The 24972-nt window shown below is 42.8% G+C and overlaps 1 protein-coding gene across 11 annotated transcripts in view; it reads right to left on the reverse strand.

Annotated features, from left to right (window-relative positions):
- Positions 1-24972, reverse strand: part of EHF (ETS homologous factor) — a 63243-nt gene that overhangs the window by 26687 nt on the left and 11584 nt on the right. For 2 of the 11 annotated variants that reach the window (XM_064365035.1, XM_012452332.2), the window contains exon 1: positions 13599-13743. The exons of 2 other annotated variants lie outside the window; for them this stretch is intronic. Coding sequence is in view for 4 of the 9 variants with exons in the window: in XM_064365032.1 (XP_064221102.1) it covers positions 2683-2745 (63 nt within the window). In the remaining 5 variants the exon portion in view is untranslated. Of the gene's footprint in view, positions 1-2682; positions 2770-10903; positions 10966-13598; positions 13744-17973; positions 18110-22235; positions 22253-22413; positions 22629-24972 lie in introns of those variants that run through there. 7 more of the 11 variants (XM_064365032.1, XM_012452329.2, XM_012452331.2 and 4 more) reach the window with 6 other exon arrangements.

Consider the following 24972-nt stretch of genomic DNA (forward strand, 5'->3'; position numbering starts at 1 on the left):
CTGGCCTCCCTTCTTAAATATACAGAGTGAACCTCCCAGGAGAGACCAATGCAGGCTTGGGCCTGCTCAGCTGGAGGGAGTTCTTTCTTTTGCTCAGTGATGGGGCTACTGAGACTCAGGATTGAACACTTTAAAAATAGTAATAGTAATAACTTTACTATAGTAATTCAGACTTATTGAATACTTCAACAAATGTGCCAGCTCTGCACTGCTGGGGTAAACATATTATCTCAATAATGCTCACAACAACTCTAGAGGCATTATGTCATTTAACGGATGGCCTCTCTGAGGCACAGAGGAATTCGGTGACTTGTTCAAGGTCACACAGCTTAGCAAGAATTGGAGCTAGAAGAGAATTCAAACTCAGACTGTCTTGCAATAAAACCTGGGAACTTGGCCACTCTCTGCTGAGAAGAGGGCGTTTTGCCAGAGAAGACTCATTCTTACTTTGATCCCCATTCTAGACATGATCACAGCATTCTCCCTGTATCATCTACTGCCTTAAACCTTTATCAATAGATAAATAGATATATATGTGTATATATATACACATACATATGTATATATATACACATACACACATATATTCATATGCATGCATATATACATACATGCATATGTAATGTAAATCCTCTCCCTATGAGTCGATAGTTATTTTAATTTTGTATTTGGGAAATAAACTGACCCGTAATTATTTATGTTTTACCTGAATCAGACCTCAGGCCAGAGAAGATGATTTGCTCCTGCTGCAAAGGCGAAGGTACACTGGAAGCCACCAGGGCCACAGAGCAGATCTTAAGCAGGGCTTGCACCTGCATTCCCTGTCCCCAGCCCCAGAGGATTGAGAAAAGGCCATGATCAGCCTTCTTCCTAGCTCCCTTATTCATCCAACCGCATCATCCCCAAACTGCCGCACAACTGGCTGCCAGGTGGGCATTTAGACTCCTGAAGCCAAAGAAGCAATTAGTCCTTTTAAGTAATTACTGTTGTGATGACAGCGATACCTAGATCATTCTCAGTCCTTAATCAAAGTTACCAGCAGGTGAATTCACAGCATTTGCCCTAAGGATGTTGCAACAGCTCACTGACTTCCTGTTTCAATATGATTGTCGTTTCAAAGGACTACTCCCAAATAAGAGGGAAAAAAAATTCATGTACATGTGAAAGGCAACTGAATATAATACAGACAATCATTTGTGTTTTTACAAATGAATCAAATTGTGAATCAAGCTTGGGGAATGTATTTGATTCTCTTGGGATTACATCACAGGTAATTTCGTAGCCTTATAATGTGTTTTGAAACAGACATTTTTCATGTTCCCAGGGGCAACATCTGATGTATTATTGCTGGGGTTTCAAGGGTTTTCATGACCAATAATGCAGTACTGGGAGGCCAAGTCTGGATCCATGATCGGTACACTTAATTGACTGCAAGCCATTTGGAAATATACATATTATGCTGATCTTTATCAGTCTTGGTGTCAGACCCAGACAAGGCGGCACATACTGACAGTGGCAGTCACCCAAGTTGATCAAAAGACAAGCTTGCCTAAGATGACCCCCAGAGCCTTTATCAAACCCATTCAGATATGATAAAGTAAGAATAGGGCAAGCTTCCGATTGTAAAAGATCACAGAGACTTTTGAGGCCTCAAAAGAAGCTTTGACTCTCCTCTTCTTCCAAATATTTACATCCTCCTCGTTTTGCTTGTTTTCTGTGGGCCTCTGTGGACAACCTATCACCATATTACTTGCCAACTTGAAACAAAATAGGTCATAATGCTCAGTACCCCCATATTGTTAGATTCAACAATGTTTGGCTACTGAAACCCCAGACCTCTAAACTAAAATCTGCATTTCTGCAAACCTCCCTTAATGAAGTATTGAATGTGCTCACCATTGAAAGTTTCTGGTCTATAGACCCACCCACTTGCCTCCCTTCCCTTTGCCACCACAAGATGACTAACTCCAGGAGATACCAGCCTTGAAAGAAATGTCCATAAATTCAAGGAAGTCCTTACAAAGTCAGAGACAAAAGATTCAATGTAGAGAATTCAAGCTCTAATCCATCTGCAGATAACCTACTATTATATTATTTGCCAGCATGAAAAAAGCAGGTAATTGCTTAGTTCTGTTAATACCAAATGGTTAAATTCAACAATGTTTGGATACTTGCAAGTATGAGTCTCCGAGAGCCAAACAGACAAATCTGGCCTCAGAATGCAGCGCTTGCAGAGGAACTCTCTGATGGTTACTTCCATCAGAAGGACCTCAAGACTGGCCAAACCACCCCTTACTCCATCTCACGGCCATCTCAGTCCTTCAAAAGATTACTTAACTACCCTGGACCCAAGACAATTAGTCTCTCAGCCTTTAGCAGAAACTATCACCAAGAAATGCTTATCCAGCCATTACAATAATGTCTCAGACCCCCTATAATTCATAGATATTTACCAGATGTCTACTAGATGCCGGGCATTTTGCTAGGTGCTGGGGACACAATAGTAAACAAGACATAGATGCTGCCCTACCCTGATGGACTATTCGCGAGGACACGGCTTCCAAAACAATAGTGGTTCCTTCCAAAGTCATCTGAGCGCATTCCCCACCTCCTGTTGTGAATGGAACGGGGCAAGAGCAGAGGGAGCCAGGCAACCCTCTCTGGCATTTGAGAATGACCAACCTTGAAAAGAATTTCAACTAGGCTTAAAAGCAGGACCGATCCTCTTCTCTCCGGCAACCCCATGCCCTTGCCTTCACAGAAAACTCTGACTAGGACATGGGTTGGCAGACAGGATAATGCTTCTGAGTTTCACAAAGCAGTCTGAGCCAAACCAATCTCCGTCAGGGCAGAATAAAGTGGTAGGCTGTCTGGATGGCTGAATGTCTCTCTCCAAGACAATAGGGTGTTTATGTGTAGGAGGGTCAGGAGCAGGTTGTTAACATAAAACCCACCATAAACAGAGCTGTTAATTCGGCTGCTGGCAGGGACTTCTGTTATCTTCTGAATACCTCCCAGAGGGTATAAGCCCTACCTTTTCATTTGAGTTGGCAGCAGAGTTATTTTTTTGCACCTGTTGCTCTGCTCCGATAACAACACAGTTAAGCATTGATTTGTAGGAAAATAAACAGAAAAAAGCAAAGAAAGGCATCTGCCCAAACAGCCTGAGCTGGTTTTACTGAGTGTTCATGCCAATTTGTTTTCCATATAAAAACCAAAGAAAAACCTTCGTTTTCAGTTTAGATGCTACATTTTCACTCCCTCAATATAAAAAGGGGTATCAAATAGGCCAGCGGGTGCTGGCAAGGCTGAGAAGCCAGAAGACATTGTACTTTTCCATTGGCTGGTTCTGTGAGGGCACTCAGGGGTGTCCAAGGTCTGCAGAGTGACATGGCCAGCCTCCAGACAGCCAAGGTTCAGATCATGAATCAGATTAACAAGGGCAGAGAAAAGACTGCTGGGATATGATCGAAACCAAAACCACACTCTTCCAAATGGTTGACTTCCGAAAGTCAATACAGTTTAGGGAGTAGGTGTAGTCTCTGGGTTATCTCCTAAAGTGGAGGCTCAGTGTACCCAAACTTCAGTCTAGCCTCTCCCACAGACATCCTACATCCAGCCCTGGGCAAAGAGCATAATTTGAAAACCCCTAGTCCCCAGACCAGTTTTCCCATTGCATAAATGAGGCTAGACACTCCTACCTCAAAAGTGGACTGTGAAGACCCACTCATCTCCTGCCAAGAGATTCGAAGTTGCAGGTCCCAGGTGGAAAGGGCCTGAGGTGTCCTAGATGTGATTTCTGTCCTCATCCCTGCATCATCACATGCTCACTTCTCATTAGTTTGTCAATATCACATGATAAGCTAAGTCCAAAAAGGGCCACAAGGAGCTAAACAAATCACTCAGATGGAGATCATGAACCACTAATTAAGCAATGGCATCAGCACTCAGCCTTCAGCACACACCATCAGAGGAAGCTTTTTAATATGTCTTTTTGGCCGGGTGCGGTGGCTCACGCCTGTAATCCCAACACTTTGGGAGGCTGAGGCAGACAGATCACTTGAGGTCAGGAGTTCGAGACCAGCCTGGTCAACATGGTGAAACCCTGTCTCTACTAACAATACAAAAATTAGCCAGGCATGGTGGCAGGCGCCTGTACTCCCAACTACTCCAGAGGCTGAGGCAGGAGAATCACTGGAACCAAGGAGGTAGAGGATGAAGTGAGACAAGATTGTGCCACTGCATTGCACTCCCGGCCTGGGTGAGAGTGAGACTCCATCTCAAAAAAAATAAAAATAAAATAAAATCATATCTCTTTTTAAGCTTCATAGAAGAAAGCTCAGTCAAGGCAACATGCAACATTTCCCCAGACAAACATCTTGCCCCAGTTTTCTCTGGGCCATGGGGGGTTCATGGGAGAGAGGGTGATTTCTCTGGTCCGTGGGGGGTTCAGTCAGACCACTGGCTTCATGGGGGAGGGGGCTTACAGCAGTGGGGAATGGCCTCAGAAATGTTGCGTCTCCAGGAGCATTAAGAACTAGGTGTTCCGACAGGGGAGGGATATGGCTGGCTGAGCATTCCCAGACATTCTTGTCATGAACAGGGCAGGGAGTGGAGTGCTTAGAACCAAATCGGGCAGCAGGAAAATAAAAGATTTAACAACATCCTTAGTTGACTGAAAAATAAATAAGACCAACTGTACAGGAATGTGGGAAGGGTGGAGGACGGTAAGGGGTGGGGATTGGAGCCAGGGAGGGGTCAGGATGGACTAGGACAATGGATTTGACCATTTCAAGAGTCAAGTTTCCTCCTAGGAAAAGACCAAGATGTTCAAGCCAAGGAAAGATTAACAGCCCCCAGCTCAGAATCTTGAAGGCTATATAATTACTAAACAACAACAAAAGCTGTAACAGTGATAATAGTTCATATTTGTTGAGAGTTTAAAATGTGCTAGAAGTAGAACTAGTCATTACATGAATTATCTCATTTAATCCTCACAATAACCTTGAATGTTAGTAATAATATTAGCACCATTTTATAGATGTGGAGGCAGAGAGGTTAAACAACTTTTCCAAAGATATGCAGCTAGCAAATGGACTAGATATATTATAATAAGTGTACTTGGGAAGGGGTGGGGAAAGCAATATAATTCTTTTAAAATTATTTGAAAATGGATGCTTGTGTTTCTAAAGAGGAGAAGGATGTGTCTTAGGACCTCATACTTTTAATTTGAAAGTTGAGATCCTTTAAGCACAGCTCCCACATTTTCCACCAAATGTGAATAGGAGTCATATTAATCATCCTTGTGCCCTAATATGGAAGCTCCCTTACAGTGCAAATCAGTCTGGATGCTACAGAAATGCCAGTTCACAGCCACTCAAACCCATCTATCAGAACTTCAGTCTGGCTTCCTGCTAGAGGCTCCAGATTGACTCAGGGGTTAGGATTGACTGCCTGAAGCCACCTCAGGCTTATTAGCCATGATAAAAGAGCAATAATAACAGCAAGAAAAAAAAAACTTGGAAAACGAAGGGTGAATTGTGGCTCTTTTGAAGAGCGCCTGATGTCTTAGCCATCACGAATTGGTCCTGATGACAGACTTGCTTGTGTTGTGAACATCACTGACTGACGATGAATATGTTATTGGGGGAGGCTGAATTCCATCACTCAGGCAAATAAATCTAGGAAAAGTCTTCCCCTCTTCCACCATCACTACGTTCATGACCCTGTTTTGAATGTTGGAACAGTTTACAAAAACTTAGCCCTAAAACACTGACAGAACTTCATAAGCCTTATTTCATTAGCATCCTTGCAGCTTAAGAAGCAAATGACATCTTAATTTTCTCACAAATTAGAGGACCTCTTCTTTAGAAGAAGTAGAGTTTTCCTTTTGTAGTGATCTTCATTCAATAGCAGCAGGCAAGAAAGCTAAGTTTGTTTTCAGAGCCTGCCTATGAGAACCTACTAGACTCATGGCACACCAGGTCTCATTTTTCCTTCCAGAACAGACTTCATTCTCCTTCTCCTGGCTCACTGGTTTATGTAGCAAGCCCTCTGGAAAATAAAATCATGAAAAACCACCAGCAATGCCAGCAACTCCCTACCAGAAAGGTTTTTCAAGGAATTAAATCCCTTCCAGTCAATTATTCAGCCATCCTTCCAGTTGCTTGGAGCAAACTTTTGGAGCTCAAACAAAACTATAAAACTCACTAACTCAAAAACTCCACCCTCCCTCCTCAACAGGCCATAGCTTTTCACCAAAAGTTGCATAGATGAGCCTGATGAAAATGAGCAGGGGCCTCTCTGCAGCAGCGTCCCAGACTCCTAGCCTCAGGAGTTGCCACACATTCCATTTCACCACAACCAGAGGCAGGACCAGCTACATCATTTGCAGAGCTCAGCGTAAAAGGAACATGCAGGACCCTTTATTCAAAACTTATGAAGAATTTGAAGAGGGCAACAGCAGAGCTTTAAACCAAATCCGGAACCTTTCTAAGCATGGGGCCCTGTGGAGCTGCACAAGTTGCACACTCGTGACATCAGCCTTCTCCAAGGAGTCAGTCCCCACTTTTGCCTTTGCCTGTACCCATGTTTCATGACTGTGGGTGGGCAGGGGACCTCTTCTGTCTTCGTTCCATACACTACCTCCTGAGGTAGTTGGGAGGATTAAACTAAACATGACATTGAACAGTCCGGGAACCACCCAGCTTAGAGCAGGCACTCAGCAAATTACCATTCTCATTCTTATCATTATCTTCATTATGCCAAAGTCCCTTCAAAACCCCAAGACTACCCATAGGCAGGAATATACGGGAAGGACATATTCCCCTTTTGACAGAGACCATCTATCAGCAGGTGCTGTTCAGAAGTCGTTTTGTTAGTCCTGTGCAAGAAAATGCTGTAAATTAGGTGTTCTTAACCTTTCATCTGTATGATGGACCTGTTTTGTAATCTAGTGAGGCCTACGAGCCTCTTCTCAAAATAGTATTTTTACCTGACAAAGTAAAATGTTATAAGATTTTTAAAAATTTATATTAAAATACAGTATCAAAATATTTTTATTTTGGTTTTTGGTTTTTTTTGAGACACAGTCTCACTCTGTTGCCCAGGCTGGAGTGCAGTGGCTCGATCTTGGCTCACTGCAACCTCCTCCTCCCAGGTTCAAACAATTCTTCTGCCTCAGCCTCTCAAGTAGCTGTGCCACCACACCCAGCTAATTTTTATATTTTTAGTAGGGATGGGGTTTTGGCATGTTGGCCAGACTGGCTGTTTTTGTAATTACTTTTAATGGCAAAAACTACAATTACTTTTGCACCAACCTAATAACAATATATGTGCTTCTTCATTAATACATTGAATAAGAATATCTACCTAGTGCAGATCTAACTTGATATCAAATATCCACATTTTGAGATATATGTAATAGGTGTAATGAGATATGAAAATGTGATTTCTCTTGGTGACATCACAGTTGCAGCTAATACTACTGTGAAGTTTTGCCTACATTCATATTGAAAGAAAATGTTAAATTCTAGTTAGAGATTATTGAAAATAAAGACAATTTTTTTTACATCCAAGTTCACAGAAACCCTGAATTTAACCTTGGACCCCAGGTTAGGAATCCTTGCTGTTTTACTAATAACAAGAACTACTCGTTCAACTCAAATAGCCTCTAGGAACCACATTTGCATGACCAGGTAAACCTCATTTGAATAATTTACCAAGAGGTAGACCCCAGAGCGTCTGGGCAAAAGAAGTAAGTAGAATTTTTTTTCCCAAAGCCTCTAAAATGTCCAAGATTAATGACCTCGGCATCAGTGGTCAGTAGACATCTGGAGACATGATCAGGAATTTTAGAGGTGGACAATGGTATACTCATGCTTAAAAGCTAGTCACGTGAACTGCCTGGAGGAGAATCAGTATTTTCTGCAGGTCCCTACATGCCAGGCATCATGACACAAGGACAGGAACGTGCTGCATACCCACTCACCCGAGGTCTTTCCAGGACCTCCTTGGTTGTGGTTTGCAGCTGACTCAAAACAAGTTTCAATTTGGAGGTCTCCCTTAAATATGGTTCATCCATCTCCCTGCTGCCCACCTTTCCAGTAAAAACCCTGTTGCATTTCTTTCCCAAGGTCACAGTGAAGAACCAACGTTGATCACCACTTAAACACACACACACACACACACACACACACACATTCTCTATCCCGGAATTTAATACACATCCACTCTGACCCAACAGAAACTCACTAAAAACACCCAAATTGAGGATTTAACTTTGAGGTCCATTCCACAAATTACTAAATATTTACTCACAAGCTTTTGTTCGGGTGCTTTCACATTCTTTGTTTAATTTGATCCTTACAACAGCCCACGACAGTAGATATTATTAACTCCATTTTCCAGATGAAAAAACTTAGATGCTAGAGCTTGTGTAATTCACTCAAAGTCATCCAACTGCCCAGTGGTAGAGTCCAATCTGAACTCAGATATCTGGACTCTATGTCCGGTGGTCTTCACACCACATCTCAGCAGCTTCCAAGCCATAAAAACTCAGCCTCCTACCCCTTCAGATACACATGCAGTCAAATTTGACTCCATCAGCCTTCCTCAACTCACAGCCTTCTGCCTAATGGAATTAAGGTGACTGAAAGGTGAGCTAGGTGCACTCTAATTTTCTAAGTGGGCATGGTGGAGACAGAGGCTGAATTTAGAGTCAAATCTAGAGTCCACTGCAAAGACAAAGCAAGTCTTATCATTAGTCACCATGATGACAAGATTAAAAATTGCTTTCATCTTTCAGACCCTGCTCACCTTATTATCCAGAATATATCATCAGCCCTACTGAGGAGAATTTTTTTAAGGTTCCTAAGAAGAAGCCTGGAATAATCTCCATGAGATATTTCAGTCTCCATTGCTCTATTCAAAAAGTAGAAGACCCTCTTCTTACTCCAGGAAAAGCTCAACAGACTTTTGGGGGACGTTGTATCAGGATGAGAAAGGGCTGGATGGGCAACAGAAATTTTTCAAAGTCATAGTTCGGCCAATAAGAGCCCAGCCCCCAAGATGATTTATTATGCATCTGTGATAGAAAGTGAGGCAGAAAAGCAGCTATGAAATTTTATGTTCATAATTATAACAACATCAAAGAAAAAGGACATTGAGACAGGGTCATATAAAAGTAAAAACAAGTTGTTACGGTAAAATATGAGGTGGTCTATTAGTCTAAAAATCCAACTATTAAAACAGGCATTTTGGTTTCTTTTTATTTTTGGCTTTGTTTTAATCAGAAAGCACATTTTGTATGCACCTATACTGGCCATATTTTAAATAAGTAGGCAAGTACCCTTAATAACAACTAAGATGCTTCTGAGTAAAGAAGTGAGGAAAGTTCCCAGGGCTAGGATGTGCAGCAAGATTGTAGGAGGAGAGATAATGCGGACCAATCGACCAGAACAAGGGGCCCGGCCCCATAAAACAAACCAAAGACAGAATGTGGTTAGGTGCTAGTGAAATTCGTTTTCACAGGAGTATTTTACAGGGTGTCTCTTTTAAAACAAGGTCAATTAAAACCCTAGGAGCCTCTTTAAATGGGCCACCCTGCTTGGCCCTGTTGCAAGTTCTGGTTTCTCCAAATACAAGGTTGAGGCTCTCTGGGTATATCATGGTCTCCAGGTTAGGCTGCTCGGTGGCTCGGCCAGCCACAGGGTCTTCCTCTGGGAGAAGTGAGTCCACATACATTCGAGCTACTCAGTAAGTCATGGATAATCAGTCAAGAAAGCTCATCAGTACTACACAAACTCAGTAGACATCACTAGTGCCTCAGTGTCCATTTTCCGTCAGGCTGCTTTTAGAAGACACCAGTAGAGCTCCTGCCACCGTGCATAGACTGCTCCCCGCGGTCACAAAACAGTCCGCTTCATCCACGTCTACCCTCCTACCAGCTTGAGACACATGAGGCAAATTGACAAAGCTGGATTTTGTCACAGGAGTAGATTCTAACATCCCTAATAAAGGCTCCCGTCAGGTCTCAGCACTTCCACTGATTATAGAGCCCTTAGCCAAAATGCTGAAGGCCCTAAAGAAGCCATTTAAGGGCTCTTGCTAATCTTTCCTGTCTCATCCTTAGACGTCTTCTCCCACCTGTTGTCAGCTTTCACAGATTTGTGCTAATCCTGCTGACCCCTAGGCACTCCCAACACCCCCAATCACCACAGCCACAGAATCTGAGGGTTAAAGTGGATCTTAAAGATGATCAGATTCAAACCCTTTTGTCCAGAGGAGGAAACTAAAGCCTGGCAAGGGGCAATATGTGGTCTTAGCCACACGGCTCTGCCAGGGCTGGAAGACCAGGTCCCTAGACTGCCGTCCAGAGCACCGCCTCACAGACCGCCTTCCCTGCACTGTGCTTCCATCACTCCAAAGCTGGAGTCCGAAATTCTTCAGGGAAGATTCTTAAAGAAATATTCTTCCCCTCTGAAGTATAATAATCATTTTAGCATATAACATGGAGGGATCCCTGGAAATTTCTACTTCCTGGCTTCCGGACCTCAATGCCATTTGGCTTGAAACTATGTCCCACCCTAAGAATAGCTGTGGTGACAAGCCATTCTCCTCCCTGAACTGTGTTTCCTGCACAGCTTAGGAGCTTGGCCCTGTGAAACCCGTTCAATTTAAGTAATCACATTTTTAATAACAGCACAATTGTTTGCTCTTTAGAACAAATCTATTATTCTAAAATCATATTCTTAAAAATTAGATATGAAAATGTGAAATAAAGTTAATGATCTATGCCTTCCTTTTGGTTGTACAGCAAGAGATTTAAGAAAACCTGAGCAAAGTGTGGCTGCCCTCCTGCCTCTGTCTTCAGACGGCAATCCCCATCACAGACCCGGCTTACCCAAGCTGAGAGCCACAGCACCGCGTTTGGTTTCCCAGTAACAAAGGCAGGGTGGGAATGTGGTCTCTAGACACCAAGGCTGCAGCGGAGCTAATGCCTCCCAACCAGAGCCCCACCCACAACAGAAATGATTGTCATGTCAACTCTACCAGAGAGCGATCTTAACCAGAGAAATGGGCTGAAACGGCAGCAAAATGGTATCTCTGAAAATCAGGCTCAAGCTTTAGATTGAGTTCCTTAAAACCGTGACATTCTTTCTCAAGTGTGTTAGCAGATTCTACAGTGGCATTCTTGCTCTCCACCCCACCCCTAACCCAGAGGTCTTTGGAAATCACATCTGTGTGAAAGGACATAGAGATGACTCCATCTGGAAGAAGGGAGAAAAGACAATAACTTCTCAATAATTTGTATAAGCTTCTGTGTCTGTGCTTGATGCTGTGACATGAAGCAGGAATCTTGTGCTGGGCTTTCAGAAAAGCAAGATAGTCTAATGATCACAACCCAGTGCTCAAATCCTCAAAGTTGGGGAGATTGGGTGGGACACGGGGGTGAAAAGATATGGAGGAAATAAAACATTGCAAGATTCCAGAAAGCAAAATTCTACTTCCTTAGAAGTTAACTTTGGCCAGACGCACTCACATTCTGACCTGAGACCTGATAGGAGTTCCTTCCAGTTTCCAATTTGCTAATTGAAGGCAACCTAGTAAACGCTTTAACCTCTCAGTTTCCATTTTGTCCTACACCTTCAAGGAATCAGAAAGATATTGAAAGAAGATCAGGGTCAAGCTGATCAATTAATGGGAGCATTTAGGGTACCCATAAACATGGAATTATGAGTGAGAATGTAGGGCTTTTCTGAAGTCCAAAAGGCCAAAGACACTTTCATTGGTAGATCACAATAGATTAATATATTAAAAATGGACAAAAATACCCAAAAAGGATAATTTGAATTTAACAAATAAGTGCTTTTTAATTAAAAAAAGAAAAGATACCATCGAATTTGAGCCCTTTCATAACAAATGAGACCTGAATCAAACACATCATCCTACCCACACTGCCTTGAAAGGTCTTGATGATGGCCACCATCTTGCCCGCTTATGTAAGAGAACTCACAGCTATTCCCTCAAAGGGACTTTCATTTAAAATGCCTCTGTGAAATATTTTGGAAACATGGTGAAGTATTGTCTCCATTACATTTACTATTCTTTTCAAGTTCAACTAAAGACCTCTAAATAACTCTCAATTCACATTCCATCATGATTTTTAAATACCATTAGCCATTGGCGTGAAAATGATGTGGTTGACATGACTCCATATTATAAGAAGATGGAATTCGTGAGTTATTTCATAGTCCCAGAATTTGAAGTCACAAAAAGAGGAAAAGTGGATCATTCTGCAAACTCCAAATGCAGCTGTTAAAGTCATTCTTAAAATCTCTTTAGAGCCTTTTCCAATAGCATCTCCTAACCATGAAATTCTTCCTAATAACATATCTTCTCTTCTGTTAGAAATAAACCTTTCCCTTGACCCCAGTGGAATTAACACATAGCCATACAGGGTCTCTAATTGCCCTTTTACACATTGAAAGACTCTGAACACATCTTCACCCCCATGGCTGCAGAACCGACTCCTGAATTAGACCTTCCATCAGTAAGTTCTTGGAATCCATTCACTCACTTTTCCCCTGTTACCAAGGTGAGTGCAAATAACCAGCAGAGACGCCTGTGAACTTGGACTCAGAATCATACACTCCATCTTAAACACACACACTCCCACCATACTGAGAGCATGATAAATCAGCAAAGATGGGTGGTGAAAATGTCACTTTCCCACCTCAGTCTGATATTTACCAACAAGAAATAATTCCCCACCATTCCCAGGTCAGTCCACACTGGGGCTAACGCTTCTCCACAGTGTCCAAGCAAAATCAAAAGAATCCCTGTCTTAGAAGGCATTTGTTGCTGCTGAGTCACAACTGCCTGTCTGATCATAGTCTCCCAAAATGGAGTAAACAAAGGGTTAGTTTGTCCCCTTGTTATACAGTGAAGGCCTTTGCCAAAATTTATTTTTGTTTTTTCTGGATTTTTTTTTTTTTTAAGATATTCAGCTCTCCCCAATACCCCTGCGTGCCTTGGCTGCCTGGCCACTTTTTCCAGTGTGGATGTGTATGTTCTTGCCTATTTCTAGCCATTTTCCAGTCCTGGAACATATTAAAAACAAATTGGCCTTTCCCTATAGTTCATGAGTCAGAAAAATTACCAGCAGAAGACATATCTAGAAAGCAAGACCGTGTACTCTGAACACTAACAGCTATATAGCCAACCAGTTCTTTCCTGAGCTATATTAGAGCCACTTATCTCTAGCTGCCTATTTATTTAAGAAGAATTCAACCCAGGGAAATGGTCTTGCCACACAGACAGAGGGAAGCCAGGGGACTTTTAAATTCACAGAGATTAGCGGTCCAGACAATGCAGGAAATTCACAGATAATATCCAAAGTAGCCAACTTGCCCTTTAAAGACATAAAATTCTGATTTGACCCAGTGAGGTAAGCCCAGGTAAGGTGAGCTTCACTTCCTGCCAGCTGTCTCCAAGAGTCTGTTCTAGTTTTATCTGTCCAGTTTAAGGCAGGCTTCTCTTTCCACTCAGGTGTTTGGATTCCAGATTCAAAAGAAGTTTTAAAAATCAGGACTTACCTCATTTACCTAAAGATTCTGGGTGGGAAATCCAATAGCTCTGGCTGATGGAGGGGAGGCAGTAGGCTGCTAGCTCACCAGCTCCTATGGGGTTATCACGTCTGAGCCCTCATCAGAGTGAAGATAAATGCATATGACAATAATTTTAAATCATTTTGTAGGATGTTAAGCAATAAGCCACCAACCGGGAATTCCCTAAGTTACTTCCCCCTCTTCTGATTGGCTGCCTAGCCCTTTAAAAAAATAAAATAAAGGATTACAAACATTGGCTCATTTGCATTTGGCCAACTCACACGTTAGTGTTCAAACAAAACAGGTCTAACCAGGTAATGCCTGTGTCTCAAGAACAGAGAGACAACCTGTTAATGGATGAGGAATTGATTTGGTGGTGACTGTTCTTTTCAGCTCAGAGGCTGTTTCAGGTGAAAAGCACCCTGCTCACCAAAGATACTATCGGGAAGAGGGAATGTAAAAGCAAAGTGAGCCAAAGTCCAAATCTGGAGAAGATGATGGCATAGGGGACTGGGGGACCCTCTAGAGCACCTGTCTCATTTGTTAGTGTGTATTTAGTCCACCCTGCTTTGGCATCAAGATCTTTGCCCTAGCTGTTTAAGTACCAGGCTCTGAAGGGGCTCCCAGCAAGATCCCTCTCCAGGCACCATGACTGCCTCTTTGACAGAGACTCTTGGCAATTCAATGGACTTTGAAAAGCCTATCTCCCCTGGCCCCAGGTAAGAGCCTTGAGAGGTTTGAAAAGGAAGGTCCTGGGAGGGAGGGTCCCTTATGAGGAGATGTTCAGGTCAGGCAGTCAACTCTCAAATATGCAAGAGCTGATTATCCGGTTGGTGGATTATCTAGGTTCTTCACTTCCTCTTGACACTTACATGATCTTTTTCCTAAAGGTTTATTGACACTCCCTATAGAAGCTAGAGATGAGAAGACCAAAATGCTGAAACTAGAAATAAAACAGTACAGTTTGGACAAGAAGAAGGTGGAATATTGGGGACGATCTATGGATTTTAAATACCCATCTAACCTCTATTCCCTTGGGCCAAGGGACATATGGGGAGTCACCTGTACCTGCTTCACTGGGTCACAAATGTACCTTCTCCCACACAGGTGAGTGACTGCTCCTAGCAAAGAAAAATACCATCCCCTAACCATCAACTTTCCCTGTTGAACCTTCCAGGACACTGGCCTGGCATGAGCAAAGCGTCTAAGCAGATTTCTTTGACTCAACGGGCCTCCCCTTTGTAGGAGAGGGAAGGGAAGTTGAGATTTGGCAAAGAGATGAAGATTGTGTGATCAAAACCAAGAAGTTCCTTGTGTTAAAAAGGAGGAAAAAAAAAAAGATCTGCTTATGGCCAAAGGCTGACCAAATAGAATGAAAAGTGGTTATTATATTAAGGGGGAACAGTGAGTGAGCAGTAGTATTAGTTCTTTCTTGCTTTTTTTTTATTTTTCTAGTTTATGTAACAAGAATTCAGAAGTTTCCGAAAGTGTAAAAGACTTGATGAGAGGACAAGGGTGGTCTTGGGAAGGTCTTGGAAGCTGGGCAGATCTTGAAGAAGGTCTTTGAGGGTTTGGCCAGTGCTTTTTAGCGGAGTTCTAACAAGACCCTCTGCCTCCCTAACCTGATCTAGACATTCCCACCCTTCCCTACTGCTCAACTCTGTGAACTTGCCAAGGGCCCTGTTAAAATGCAAATGTAAACCCCACGCCCCACACACGCACTGATTAAAAACAACAATTTTCATTACTGCCCATTATCACATTAGCCCCAATTAGTCTATCAGCTCCAGATCTGAGAGCAGGGCCCTGAGGGAATGGCCTGCTGGAGTTTTGCTTAAGAGACGAATCTGCTACAACCTGAAGTAACTACACTTCACCCACTGCAGGGCATTCCTGTGTGGTGATGGTGAAGCGGGGAAGGTGGTGGGGGTGCATACACACGTGAGAGCAGGGAAGCATTAGTGCTAGAGCCTGCAGGACTCCAGGGAAGCACATTTGGCCTTCTTTACTCTGTTGCTTGAGATTAACCTGAGACAGCAGGGTGGGAGTAGAAGGAGTAGGGTTGTATGGTCAAGAGGTAGTGAACTTCTGGCCAGGTGCGATGGCTCATGCTTGTAATCCCAGCACTTTGGGAGGCCGAGGTGGGCAGATCACAAGGTCAAAAGATCGAGACTATCCTGGCCAACATGGTGAAACTCCGTCTCTACTAAAAACACAAAAATTAGCTGGGCATGGTGGCATGCCTGTAGTCCCAGCTACTCAAGAGGCTGAGACAGGAGAATTGCTTGAAGCCAGAAAACGGAAGTTGCAGTGAGCCGGGATTGTGCCACTGCACCCCAGCCTGGCGACAGAGCAAGACTCTGTCTCAAAAAAAAAAAAAAAAAAAAAAAAAAAAGAGGTAGTGAACTTCAAATGCAACCCCAAAAGTGACATGGCTCTCTAACCCAGTCCCAATTACCTTTAATTACAGGCCCTTAAATTTCTAGCTGAAGAGTTCTGGTTAAATCTTCATGTCTTTAACCACTTGTATTTAGTCCATTTTTGATTGGAGGACTTCTGAGAAGTCATATTGGGGTGGTAATGGTGGTAGGGGAGGGAAAGATATCACTTCATACTCACAAGCCTCTTTATTTATGGAGGTTTTTTTTTTTGTAAATAAAGTACCTAAAAATCTGCCTGCTACTTAGTGGGTACTTATTAAGTATTGGTTCTTCTCTACTTGGGTCTTAGTTGAACATCCCAGAAGAAAAACAAAAATAAAAACAATACCCCTCACCCTGGACCTAAAAAAAAAAAAACTAGAATTGCAAGTATATTGCATCCATAGGGAAAGTTCTTTGGAGTTTGAGGTCTTTCACCCTACTGCCAGCTTCAACAAGACAGCACTGGCAATCGATAGACAGATAGATATAGATAGATAGATAGATAGATAGATAGATAGATAGATAGATAGGATGGATGTCCCAAGGCCTTCTACTACAAGTCTCAGATATATCAAGTATGTCCCTTATGGATAAGAAATTTTCAAGTGTGATCACAAAATCATCAAACACAGCAGATCCATTATGTGGACACATTGTAAGTTCTCAAGAAGGACTCTGGCAAGAGAGACCCAACGCTTATTCTGTCCTCCTGAATTCTTTGGGAGGTTGATAAAAACACAGCAAAGTGAACAGAGTGATAAACAAAGCTAATTGCCTCCATTGTGTGGATGTGAAGAATCAAGAGAGGCCAGGCAGTTTGCCCTCAAATCGACTGAAACAAACGCTAGAAACCCAATTACTCTGCATAGAAATCTTCCTGGTCTTCCCTACAGGTCAAGGCCCTATCACCGTCTCCAACCTGCAGACAGACGTGGAGCCTTTGGGTCGAGTCCTGTGCTGGTCCCCACAGAGAAAAGGAGAACAGAGTAAGCCAGACCAGGTTGTGTGTGGTGGACTGAAGATCCCGAGGTCAGCTGGGTTGTCTGCTAGAAGATCCATATTGTAAAACCAAAGAATCCTAGGGATCGTAATTCCCAAATCAAGGCCAGGGCAAATAATCTCTTTAAGCCAAGTATCAAGCCCTAAGGAGTCTGAGTCTTAACACCAACACTGGCTGTGGTTACAAGGTTAATGGGAGCTGCATGCTTTCTTTGCAAGAAAGAGGATGCTTCCACACTTTACACAATACCATTTAACTAGAGGCCCTATATTTATTCTTGAAAGCAAGTATGTGTTTGTATATATTTCTGTCTATCATCTCCTCCTAATGACATGCTGTTACCTCCAGGGCAGAACATGGCATCTATTTAGTGAAAGCCATACAAGAATATTAATGTAAGACCAAGGGGAAGAAGAAACTCCCTCTGGTCTTGTGAAACTCACAGGGAGGGGGAATTAAATCAAGCAGAATATAATCATTTATTACACTGGTTACAGTCAAATAAGGAACAGAATTAATAAGTATCATTTTGCCTCTGAACACTACTCCCCTCTAAAGGTCATGTTTCCTAAATCTTTTGGTTTTGGATTAGAAGAGACTCCTGAGGATCTTCATTATCCTCTAAGGACAAGCTTCACAGTCTCTGAAAAGGGCACCTGTTCTGTTTGAGAGGTGACACATTGACAGTTGTTCTAACAGGTTGATGTGAAACACACCAGTCATGGCTCCTGCCATTACATCTGTGTGCCTGCATACTGAGCAAATCCTTGGCCAATGGCATGCACCACTGACGTGCCGAGGTGGGGACCACCTTGGTCTGGAGGAGGGGAGAGTGGCTCACTCTTCCTAGGAAGAATGACCCACTGTGTACACACACACATGCACACCCACACACATACACACACAAAACTTAGGCATCTGAACATGTTGCTAAACTTACCCAAGCACCAAGGATGAATTTTCTGGACTCCTCCTTCATATTTAATTACTCCCAGGACACATCCATTTTTGCCTAAACTAATTTGCCCCTCCTCTGTTTCTTTGACCTTGCTTATATTTTATTAATCTCTTTCTGGCCTTACCTTTCCCCACAAATAGCTTTACACAGTTCCCTGACTTAAAGCTAACCTCACTGCTACGGTAAGCATTTTGGTTCTTGAATCCAACTGTCTTCAGTTTATTCACAGCATTTCCATCAGGGTCTTCAAGAAGGCTCATCTCTCAGTCTCAGAAAGGGAGAGACCATGAAAAAGGTGGCCATTTCCAGGCAACCTTCCTGTGGCCAGAATTTCCTTCTTTTTGGTATGAGGAAGAGTTCTTTATAAGTATAGCACTCAGGATGTTTTGTTTGTTTTTCCAGGTATTATTCTTTTTATATTGACAAATAAAATTTGTATATATTTATGGAGTAAAACAGAACATTTTGATATGTCATATATATATACACACACACACATTGTGGAACAGCTAAATTGAGCTAGTTAACATAGTCATTACCTTGTATACTTGCCATTTTTGTGCTTGGTGAAAACACAATCTACTCTCTTAGCAATTTGCCAATACATGATACATCGCTATTGCTATATTCACCATACTGTACAGTTAGATAGCAATTGTTTCCGTATGTTGTTTCAACATAAGAACTCTTTTTCTACTACCATGGAATCCCAAAATATAAAAGAGATTAAAGAAATGCAGATATATATAGACCAGAGGTAGGGCAGCTACAGCCCCTACTCCTTGTTTTCCCTTCTCTACCCTCATAGGCATCCAGCCTTCTCTGCTATATAGTTCTCCCTGCTGTGTCCTTTCTAAGCTAATGGAGCACACAAATTACCTTTATAAATTCAGACTCCTGAGTTCCTTCCCACATCTACCAAATCAGCAAACACCTCCAAGTGTGAGGTGATAGTGGAGAAAGCCATCCGTTTTGAATTGCTCATCATCCATTCATATTTAGTGGGCTCCCACATCATTCCAAGGATGATCAACCAGAGAACTCCATTCATGCCACTCAAGAGGATGTTTTGGTGGAGCCAGCCTTGGGTAAATGTCTCAGGGCCTGGTCTCTTTCACCCAGGAGTCATGAGAGACAGCAAACTCTCAGGCCCAAGTAGAAAATGTCTAAAATCTCCATCCATATGCCTAATTATTTGGGATAACTTGTGGTGTCAGAAGACGAGGGACTCTCAGAGCCTCCTCCATCAGACTTAGAAAAGCAAGGTGGCCCTGCTGCCTCAGAAGCAGGCTGGTGTGGTGAAGAGGACATCATTCTCAGAGCCATACACACTAGGACAACTTTGCCATATTTGCTCAAACTTTAGGTCTCAGTTTCCCTATCTGTCTATTGGGGATATTGACATACGCAGTGAGCTGCTTGCGGAGTTAAATGAGAAATAGTACAAAGCATTAGGAGACTGCATGGCACTTGGTGGGGTCTCTGGAAATGCTTCTTTACTCCCTCCACTAAGTGTAGAGCTTGAACCCCAGTACCTCCACATTAGTAAGGAATGAAGTTTCATATGAGTGGCCAGAGAACTAACCCTCCATGTTTATAAGAAAAAGTAGAAGGATCTGGACATGGCGGCTCACGCCTGTCATCCCAGCACTTCGGGAGGCCAAGGTGGGTGGGATGCCTGAGGTCAGGAGTTTGAGACCAGCCTGGCCAACATGATAAAACCCTGTCTCTATTAAAAATACAAAACTAGCTGGGCATGATGATGTGCACCTGTAATTCCAGCTACTCAAGAGGCTGAGGCAGGAGAATCGCTTAAACCTGGGAGGCAGAGATTGCAGTGACCCAAGATCGTGCCACTGCACTCCAACCTGGGTGACAAGAGTGGAACTCTGAAAAAAAAAAATAAGAGAGAGAGAGAAACAGAGACAGACAGACAGAGAAAGAAGAAAAAGAAAGAGCTAGAGAGAAAGAGAGAAAGAAAGAAAAAGAAAGAAAGAAAGAAAGAAAGAAAGAAAGAAAGAAAGAAAGAAAGAAAGAAAAAATAAAGCTTATATTTCAGGAAAAAAAAGAAAGGACAGAAGGAAGGAAGAAAGAAAAGAAAAAGTAAGAGAAGGTGGTGAAGTTGGAATGGCATAGAAGAAAAGGAACAGAATAATGACTATTCACATTTGTTAAGTTTTATCTTGTCCCAGTGACTAGACTAAGAATTTAATTTGCATTACTTCATTCAAGCCCCACAAAAACTCCATCAGACAGGCACTATTAATATTCTCACTTCACAGATGAGAAAACCAAGCCTCATGAGCCTGATAAGTTAACATGGCTGAGGTTGCACAGTAAATAAGACAAGTAGCTGGAGCTCAGATCAGACAGCGTCATTGCAAAACAAGATCCCTTAACCACAACCCCCTCCAGAAAACAGAAGCTTAGCAGCTGGCTGAAATTTGGATTACAAGATCTTACATAGACATGGAAAGTCAAGCTCAGTTTTGGAATGCAATTGGAAATGTGAATGTTTCTCAGAAGAGGAGACTGGAAAGTTGAAATGAAAACAAAGTATAAAATATACAAACAGGTTTGGATCTTATAGAACAATGTTTAGCCCTTGCCCTTCAGAACCAAATATTTAAAAAGCTAAATGCTCAGAATAAGAATCAAGGGGAAATCCATTGGAAAAGTTGTGACTTGACCTTGCCTGGGAAGTCATGAGGCTCTTGTGATACAAAAGTCACTCTGCCACCCACCAGGTTTAATAGCACTGAACAGGCTAAACACTCCAGGGAGATTTTTAGGCATCGGGATCCAGAAATAGCAGAGAGGAATAGAACAAAGAGTTGCTGTGATAACAAAGGCATTAAATATGAAGGTGAAGGGCAGTAGTGAAACCTAACTGGGGTGAGGGTCACTATCAGTTTCTCTATCCCCATTCTTCATCTGCAATTGAGAGTGTATCAAAGTAGCATAAAATGAACCAGACAGCTGCTGCCTATAAATGCCTTTCAGATAGAAAGTAGGAGATCCAGACCTGCTCATGCCCATGGAAAGAATGCATCTACAAACCTCCTGGAAGTGATATCAGAGAGCTGACAGCACATCCATTGCAACTATGCAAAAAGACTCATTTGTATAAATAAACTATCCATTCAGTTCATTCAAAACATATGCACCTGCACATTGGTGGAATGTCAGGAAAGAAGCCCTTGGAATTATTTCTGAATAATTTCATACTCAGGGGAAATTCAGATGAAATCTCCCAACATGTGTCATGGCGTATCTGTGATTTTTGTCCCCTCTCTCTCCCCCACTCCTATTCTTAGCAATCACATGTGAGTCCAGGGTTTGGAATTAGTCAATCTGTCTTCCTGGACAAGGAAAGTATGCCAAAAAGTCCTATTTTGAGACTTAGTTTCTTTTATGACAAGGCCCTAGGAAAATTTTATGAGAATTTTGATTTAAGGTTAGAGGTTAATAGCGCTGTAATTCTGAGAACCAAAAAGTATTGTGTAGGTGGGTATACAGTAAAACTGAAATCAGGAAGTCTTCTGCAAACTAATCCAAAAATCTGCATAGTCAGTGCATCTGAAAAGTTCTCATGTGAGGATAGCCCTGCTGTGAAACTGACCAGCCACACTGGGCTCACTTCCTTACAGTGGAAACATGGAGGCTGTTAGGCTCGGTTATGCTGGAAAGAACGGGGTAAGGAGAGCAAGGGGAAGGAGACATCCCTCACAAGGAGACTGAGAGGCATGCCTGGCTTACTGTGGACTTTGTTTACCAATGCCAAAAATACCTTAAAGTCTGCTTAAGGTTTATGATCCTCAAATTCATCAGTCTGTGTGGTTCTCCAGGAGTTGCCAGAACCACCAGGGCAGAAAACCTCAGGGAGTCCAACTTTAGATCTCACAATTGTGTATGGTTGTGGTGGGGGATGGTGCTCTTGGCAAACATCTGATTTTTGCAAATCCATTTTCTTTCCAGCTTGGCAGGTCACCTTAACTTGGAAGCTCAATGCCCAGCTGGGAATAATATGCTTGTTAGGGGATGGGCCAATGCTCTGTGAACTTGAGCCTTGGCTGGGGGTAACATTCTTTGTACAACCAGGTGAAACAAGCCTGGAAAGCCACAGCATCATGCCAGTGCAGACATCATTGCCAGGCACCCAGACCCACTGGGGGTCACTGCACGGCCCACGGCCTTACTCAGAGTAGAACTGTTTATTCTTTGAACTGCAATCCCTCCCATACCTCAGAGCTGTTGGCAGCAAGCGTTGGGGAGAAGGCAGAGCTTCTGGGAAAAAGAGCAAAATGAGACCAGAAAGGGAAAAGACAGTGACAGCGAGCAGTTCTTGTATATTTCATCCTGATGACCACAGAGAGACTTTGGAATGCCCCACCCCAAACTTGCATTGATAATGTTTCTTACCATGTTAGTCACAATTGTGCCAACATTTTATGCACATATCTTCCACTCAGTACTTCCTCACATGTGTAGTCTTCTCAAAAAGCAACTGAATCATTTCTTCTTTCAAAAATCTTTGCGGGTTCCCCAATTGCTGGAGCTGTGGTCCTCAGAGGGAAGTACACCTACCTCAGGTGGTGGGCAAGATGATTCTACATTCAAATCATAATTTTAATTTTAACAGCCATGTGTGTTTGATAGGAAAACAAATGTAAAGTTAAAAAGTCAGTCATTTGAAGGAAAAGTATTAAATAAATAATATAGGTGGGCACACAAACATGGCAAATATAGTGGCAATGGAATAAGAAGGATTGAAATTTGGACAAAAAAATGGCTTAAAGAAGGGAGTCCAGACTCCCTGAAGGTGCAGCATTCTTCATCCCCCACCACCTGATCTCCACCAACATGTCTAGTTCTCAGGCCCTTGGTCTCCACCTCTACCTCACAGGGGCCATCCCAGGTGCAAAGGACACATGTCACTTCTGCACAGGCATCCTGTACTCCTCTGCTTCTTGATCCCAATACATGGTACCCAAACCCTTTCCAATGCCATTTCTCCCTTCCCCAAATTGCCTTCATCAGAATTTAAATTTCCCTGGACCATTGGTTTGTACTTGAAACCATTCGATAGTCAACATCCCACCAATGTTTCTGGAGTTTCTGCCATGTGCTGGGCACCGTGCTAGGTACTGGGGCTTCAGCTATAGAAGTAAAAAAGAAAAGAATTCCTGCCCTCATGTAACACAGATTTGGGTGAAGCAAGATGACAGCATGTTTCCTACTCTGCCATGTGGGGCTGGTTTGGGGCACCATTTTTCCACATCCAGCCTGGTGAACCCAGGCAGACAGGGCTCTTCATCATGGTCAAATACCCAGAAAGTCCTGACACGACTCCCTCCAAGGAGCAGGGCATTCAAACCTGCTTATTGAATTGAAAGGTGGGCCTTTTCCAGGCCCACCAACCAACCCTCCACAGAGAGGCTGTGTATAGAGTAACCAACTCATCTTAGACTTTCCTGATTTTAGGACTGAATGCCCCACATCCTAGAAAACCCCATATTCCCAGGCAAACCAGGAAGGTTGGTCAACCCAGCTGCATGCACATACATTATGCTCCAATAGTACTTTGTCCAACTGCTGTGTGTCTTTGGACAATTACCTACCATCTCTGAGCCCCTACTGTCCCATCTACAGATGCAAATAATACCATTCCCCCAAGGCTGCTGTGAGGATTAAAAAGATAATGTAAGGTTAGGGAGAGCACCTTGCACCATGAATGGTTGCTGTGATTAATACCGTTGATGGACTGAGAGCAGTGCAAAAAGAGAGCACTGTGCTGAATCAAAGAACCTGAGCTGGTTAATGCCTGTTGAGAAGCCATCTCTCTTTTGGAGGTTGACATGCCAATGGTCATGTGGCCACAATGGACATAATTAGGCCATGGTCTCTGAGTGGCAGGAAACAAGAGATTTGCTGGCAAAGTGCTGTAAACCAAATTCTCAATCGACCCAGCTCTGCCTTATTATTTTTATTAAGCACTTATTATGTGCCAGATACTAAGAACTTTTTTGTATGCAAGTTCTCATTTAATCCTCACAAAGGCCCCACAAAGTAGCATGATAAGCCTCCATCTTAAGGATGAGGACATTGAAGCTGAGAGAGATTAAGTAACTTACCCATGGTCACACTGCTGGGAAGGACAGATAGAAACCAGGTCTGCCTGATCTCAGAGCCTCTACCCCTAAGCACCACCTATCCATGCACAAGAAACATCCTCTCCCTGTGCCTCAGCAGGAGCTAACAGCTTTGCTCCCCTCCACACAGAAGGAAACTGGCATTTTACTAGGCGCTGGGCAATCTGATCAGTCTTGGAAGAAAGGGGAATTAGCAGGCGAGCCCTTGCTTGCTGGTAGATGGTTTACCCTGAAACCCTTCTGGATTTCCCAGAACCCTGAGTAAATATTAACATAATCTCATTACATTGCTCATTACATTGCTTCAGATTGACGATAAAACATAGAAGCAACCTGGGCCAAGGTACCCTTGTGGATTGAACAGATCATTTTTCAGCCAAACAGTCTAATTTATGTAGATAGCATTATGGAGGAAAGGGCTTCTGACTTGGAAACAGACTGGGGTTTTCATCCCAAGTCTATCACTTTTAGCTATGCCACTTTGGACAACTTGAGGTTCAGTTTTCCCATCTGTAAAATGGGCGTAAGTTTGTCCCAGCATCAGCATTAGCATCCACATCATCACCAGTTCTAGTGGAGTGCTTGCAGTTTGCTAGGCACTATTCTTGTTTCTTTGCATCAATTCCTCTTGAAAGCTCTTGGATGCAGTTACTATTTTTATCTCTATCTTATAGTTGAGGAAATCAAGGCCTAGAGAAGTTAAGAAGTTTGGGCCAAGGTCATACCTCCAGATAAGTGGCAGAGCCAGGTCTGAAACCCACATAAGTACCTTGCTCTTTATCCCTGTGTTCTACTTGTATAACTTGTGCTGTAAAGCTTTCAATGAGAT

The sequence above is a fragment of the Aotus nancymaae genome, unplaced genomic scaffold (genome assembly GCF_030222135.1).
Source record: "Aotus nancymaae isolate 86718 unplaced genomic scaffold, 86718_ANA_hifiasm-v0.15.2.pri h1tg000059l, whole genome shotgun sequence".
In the NCBI taxonomy this organism is placed as follows: Eukaryota; Metazoa; Chordata; class Mammalia; order Primates; family Aotidae; genus Aotus; species Aotus nancymaae.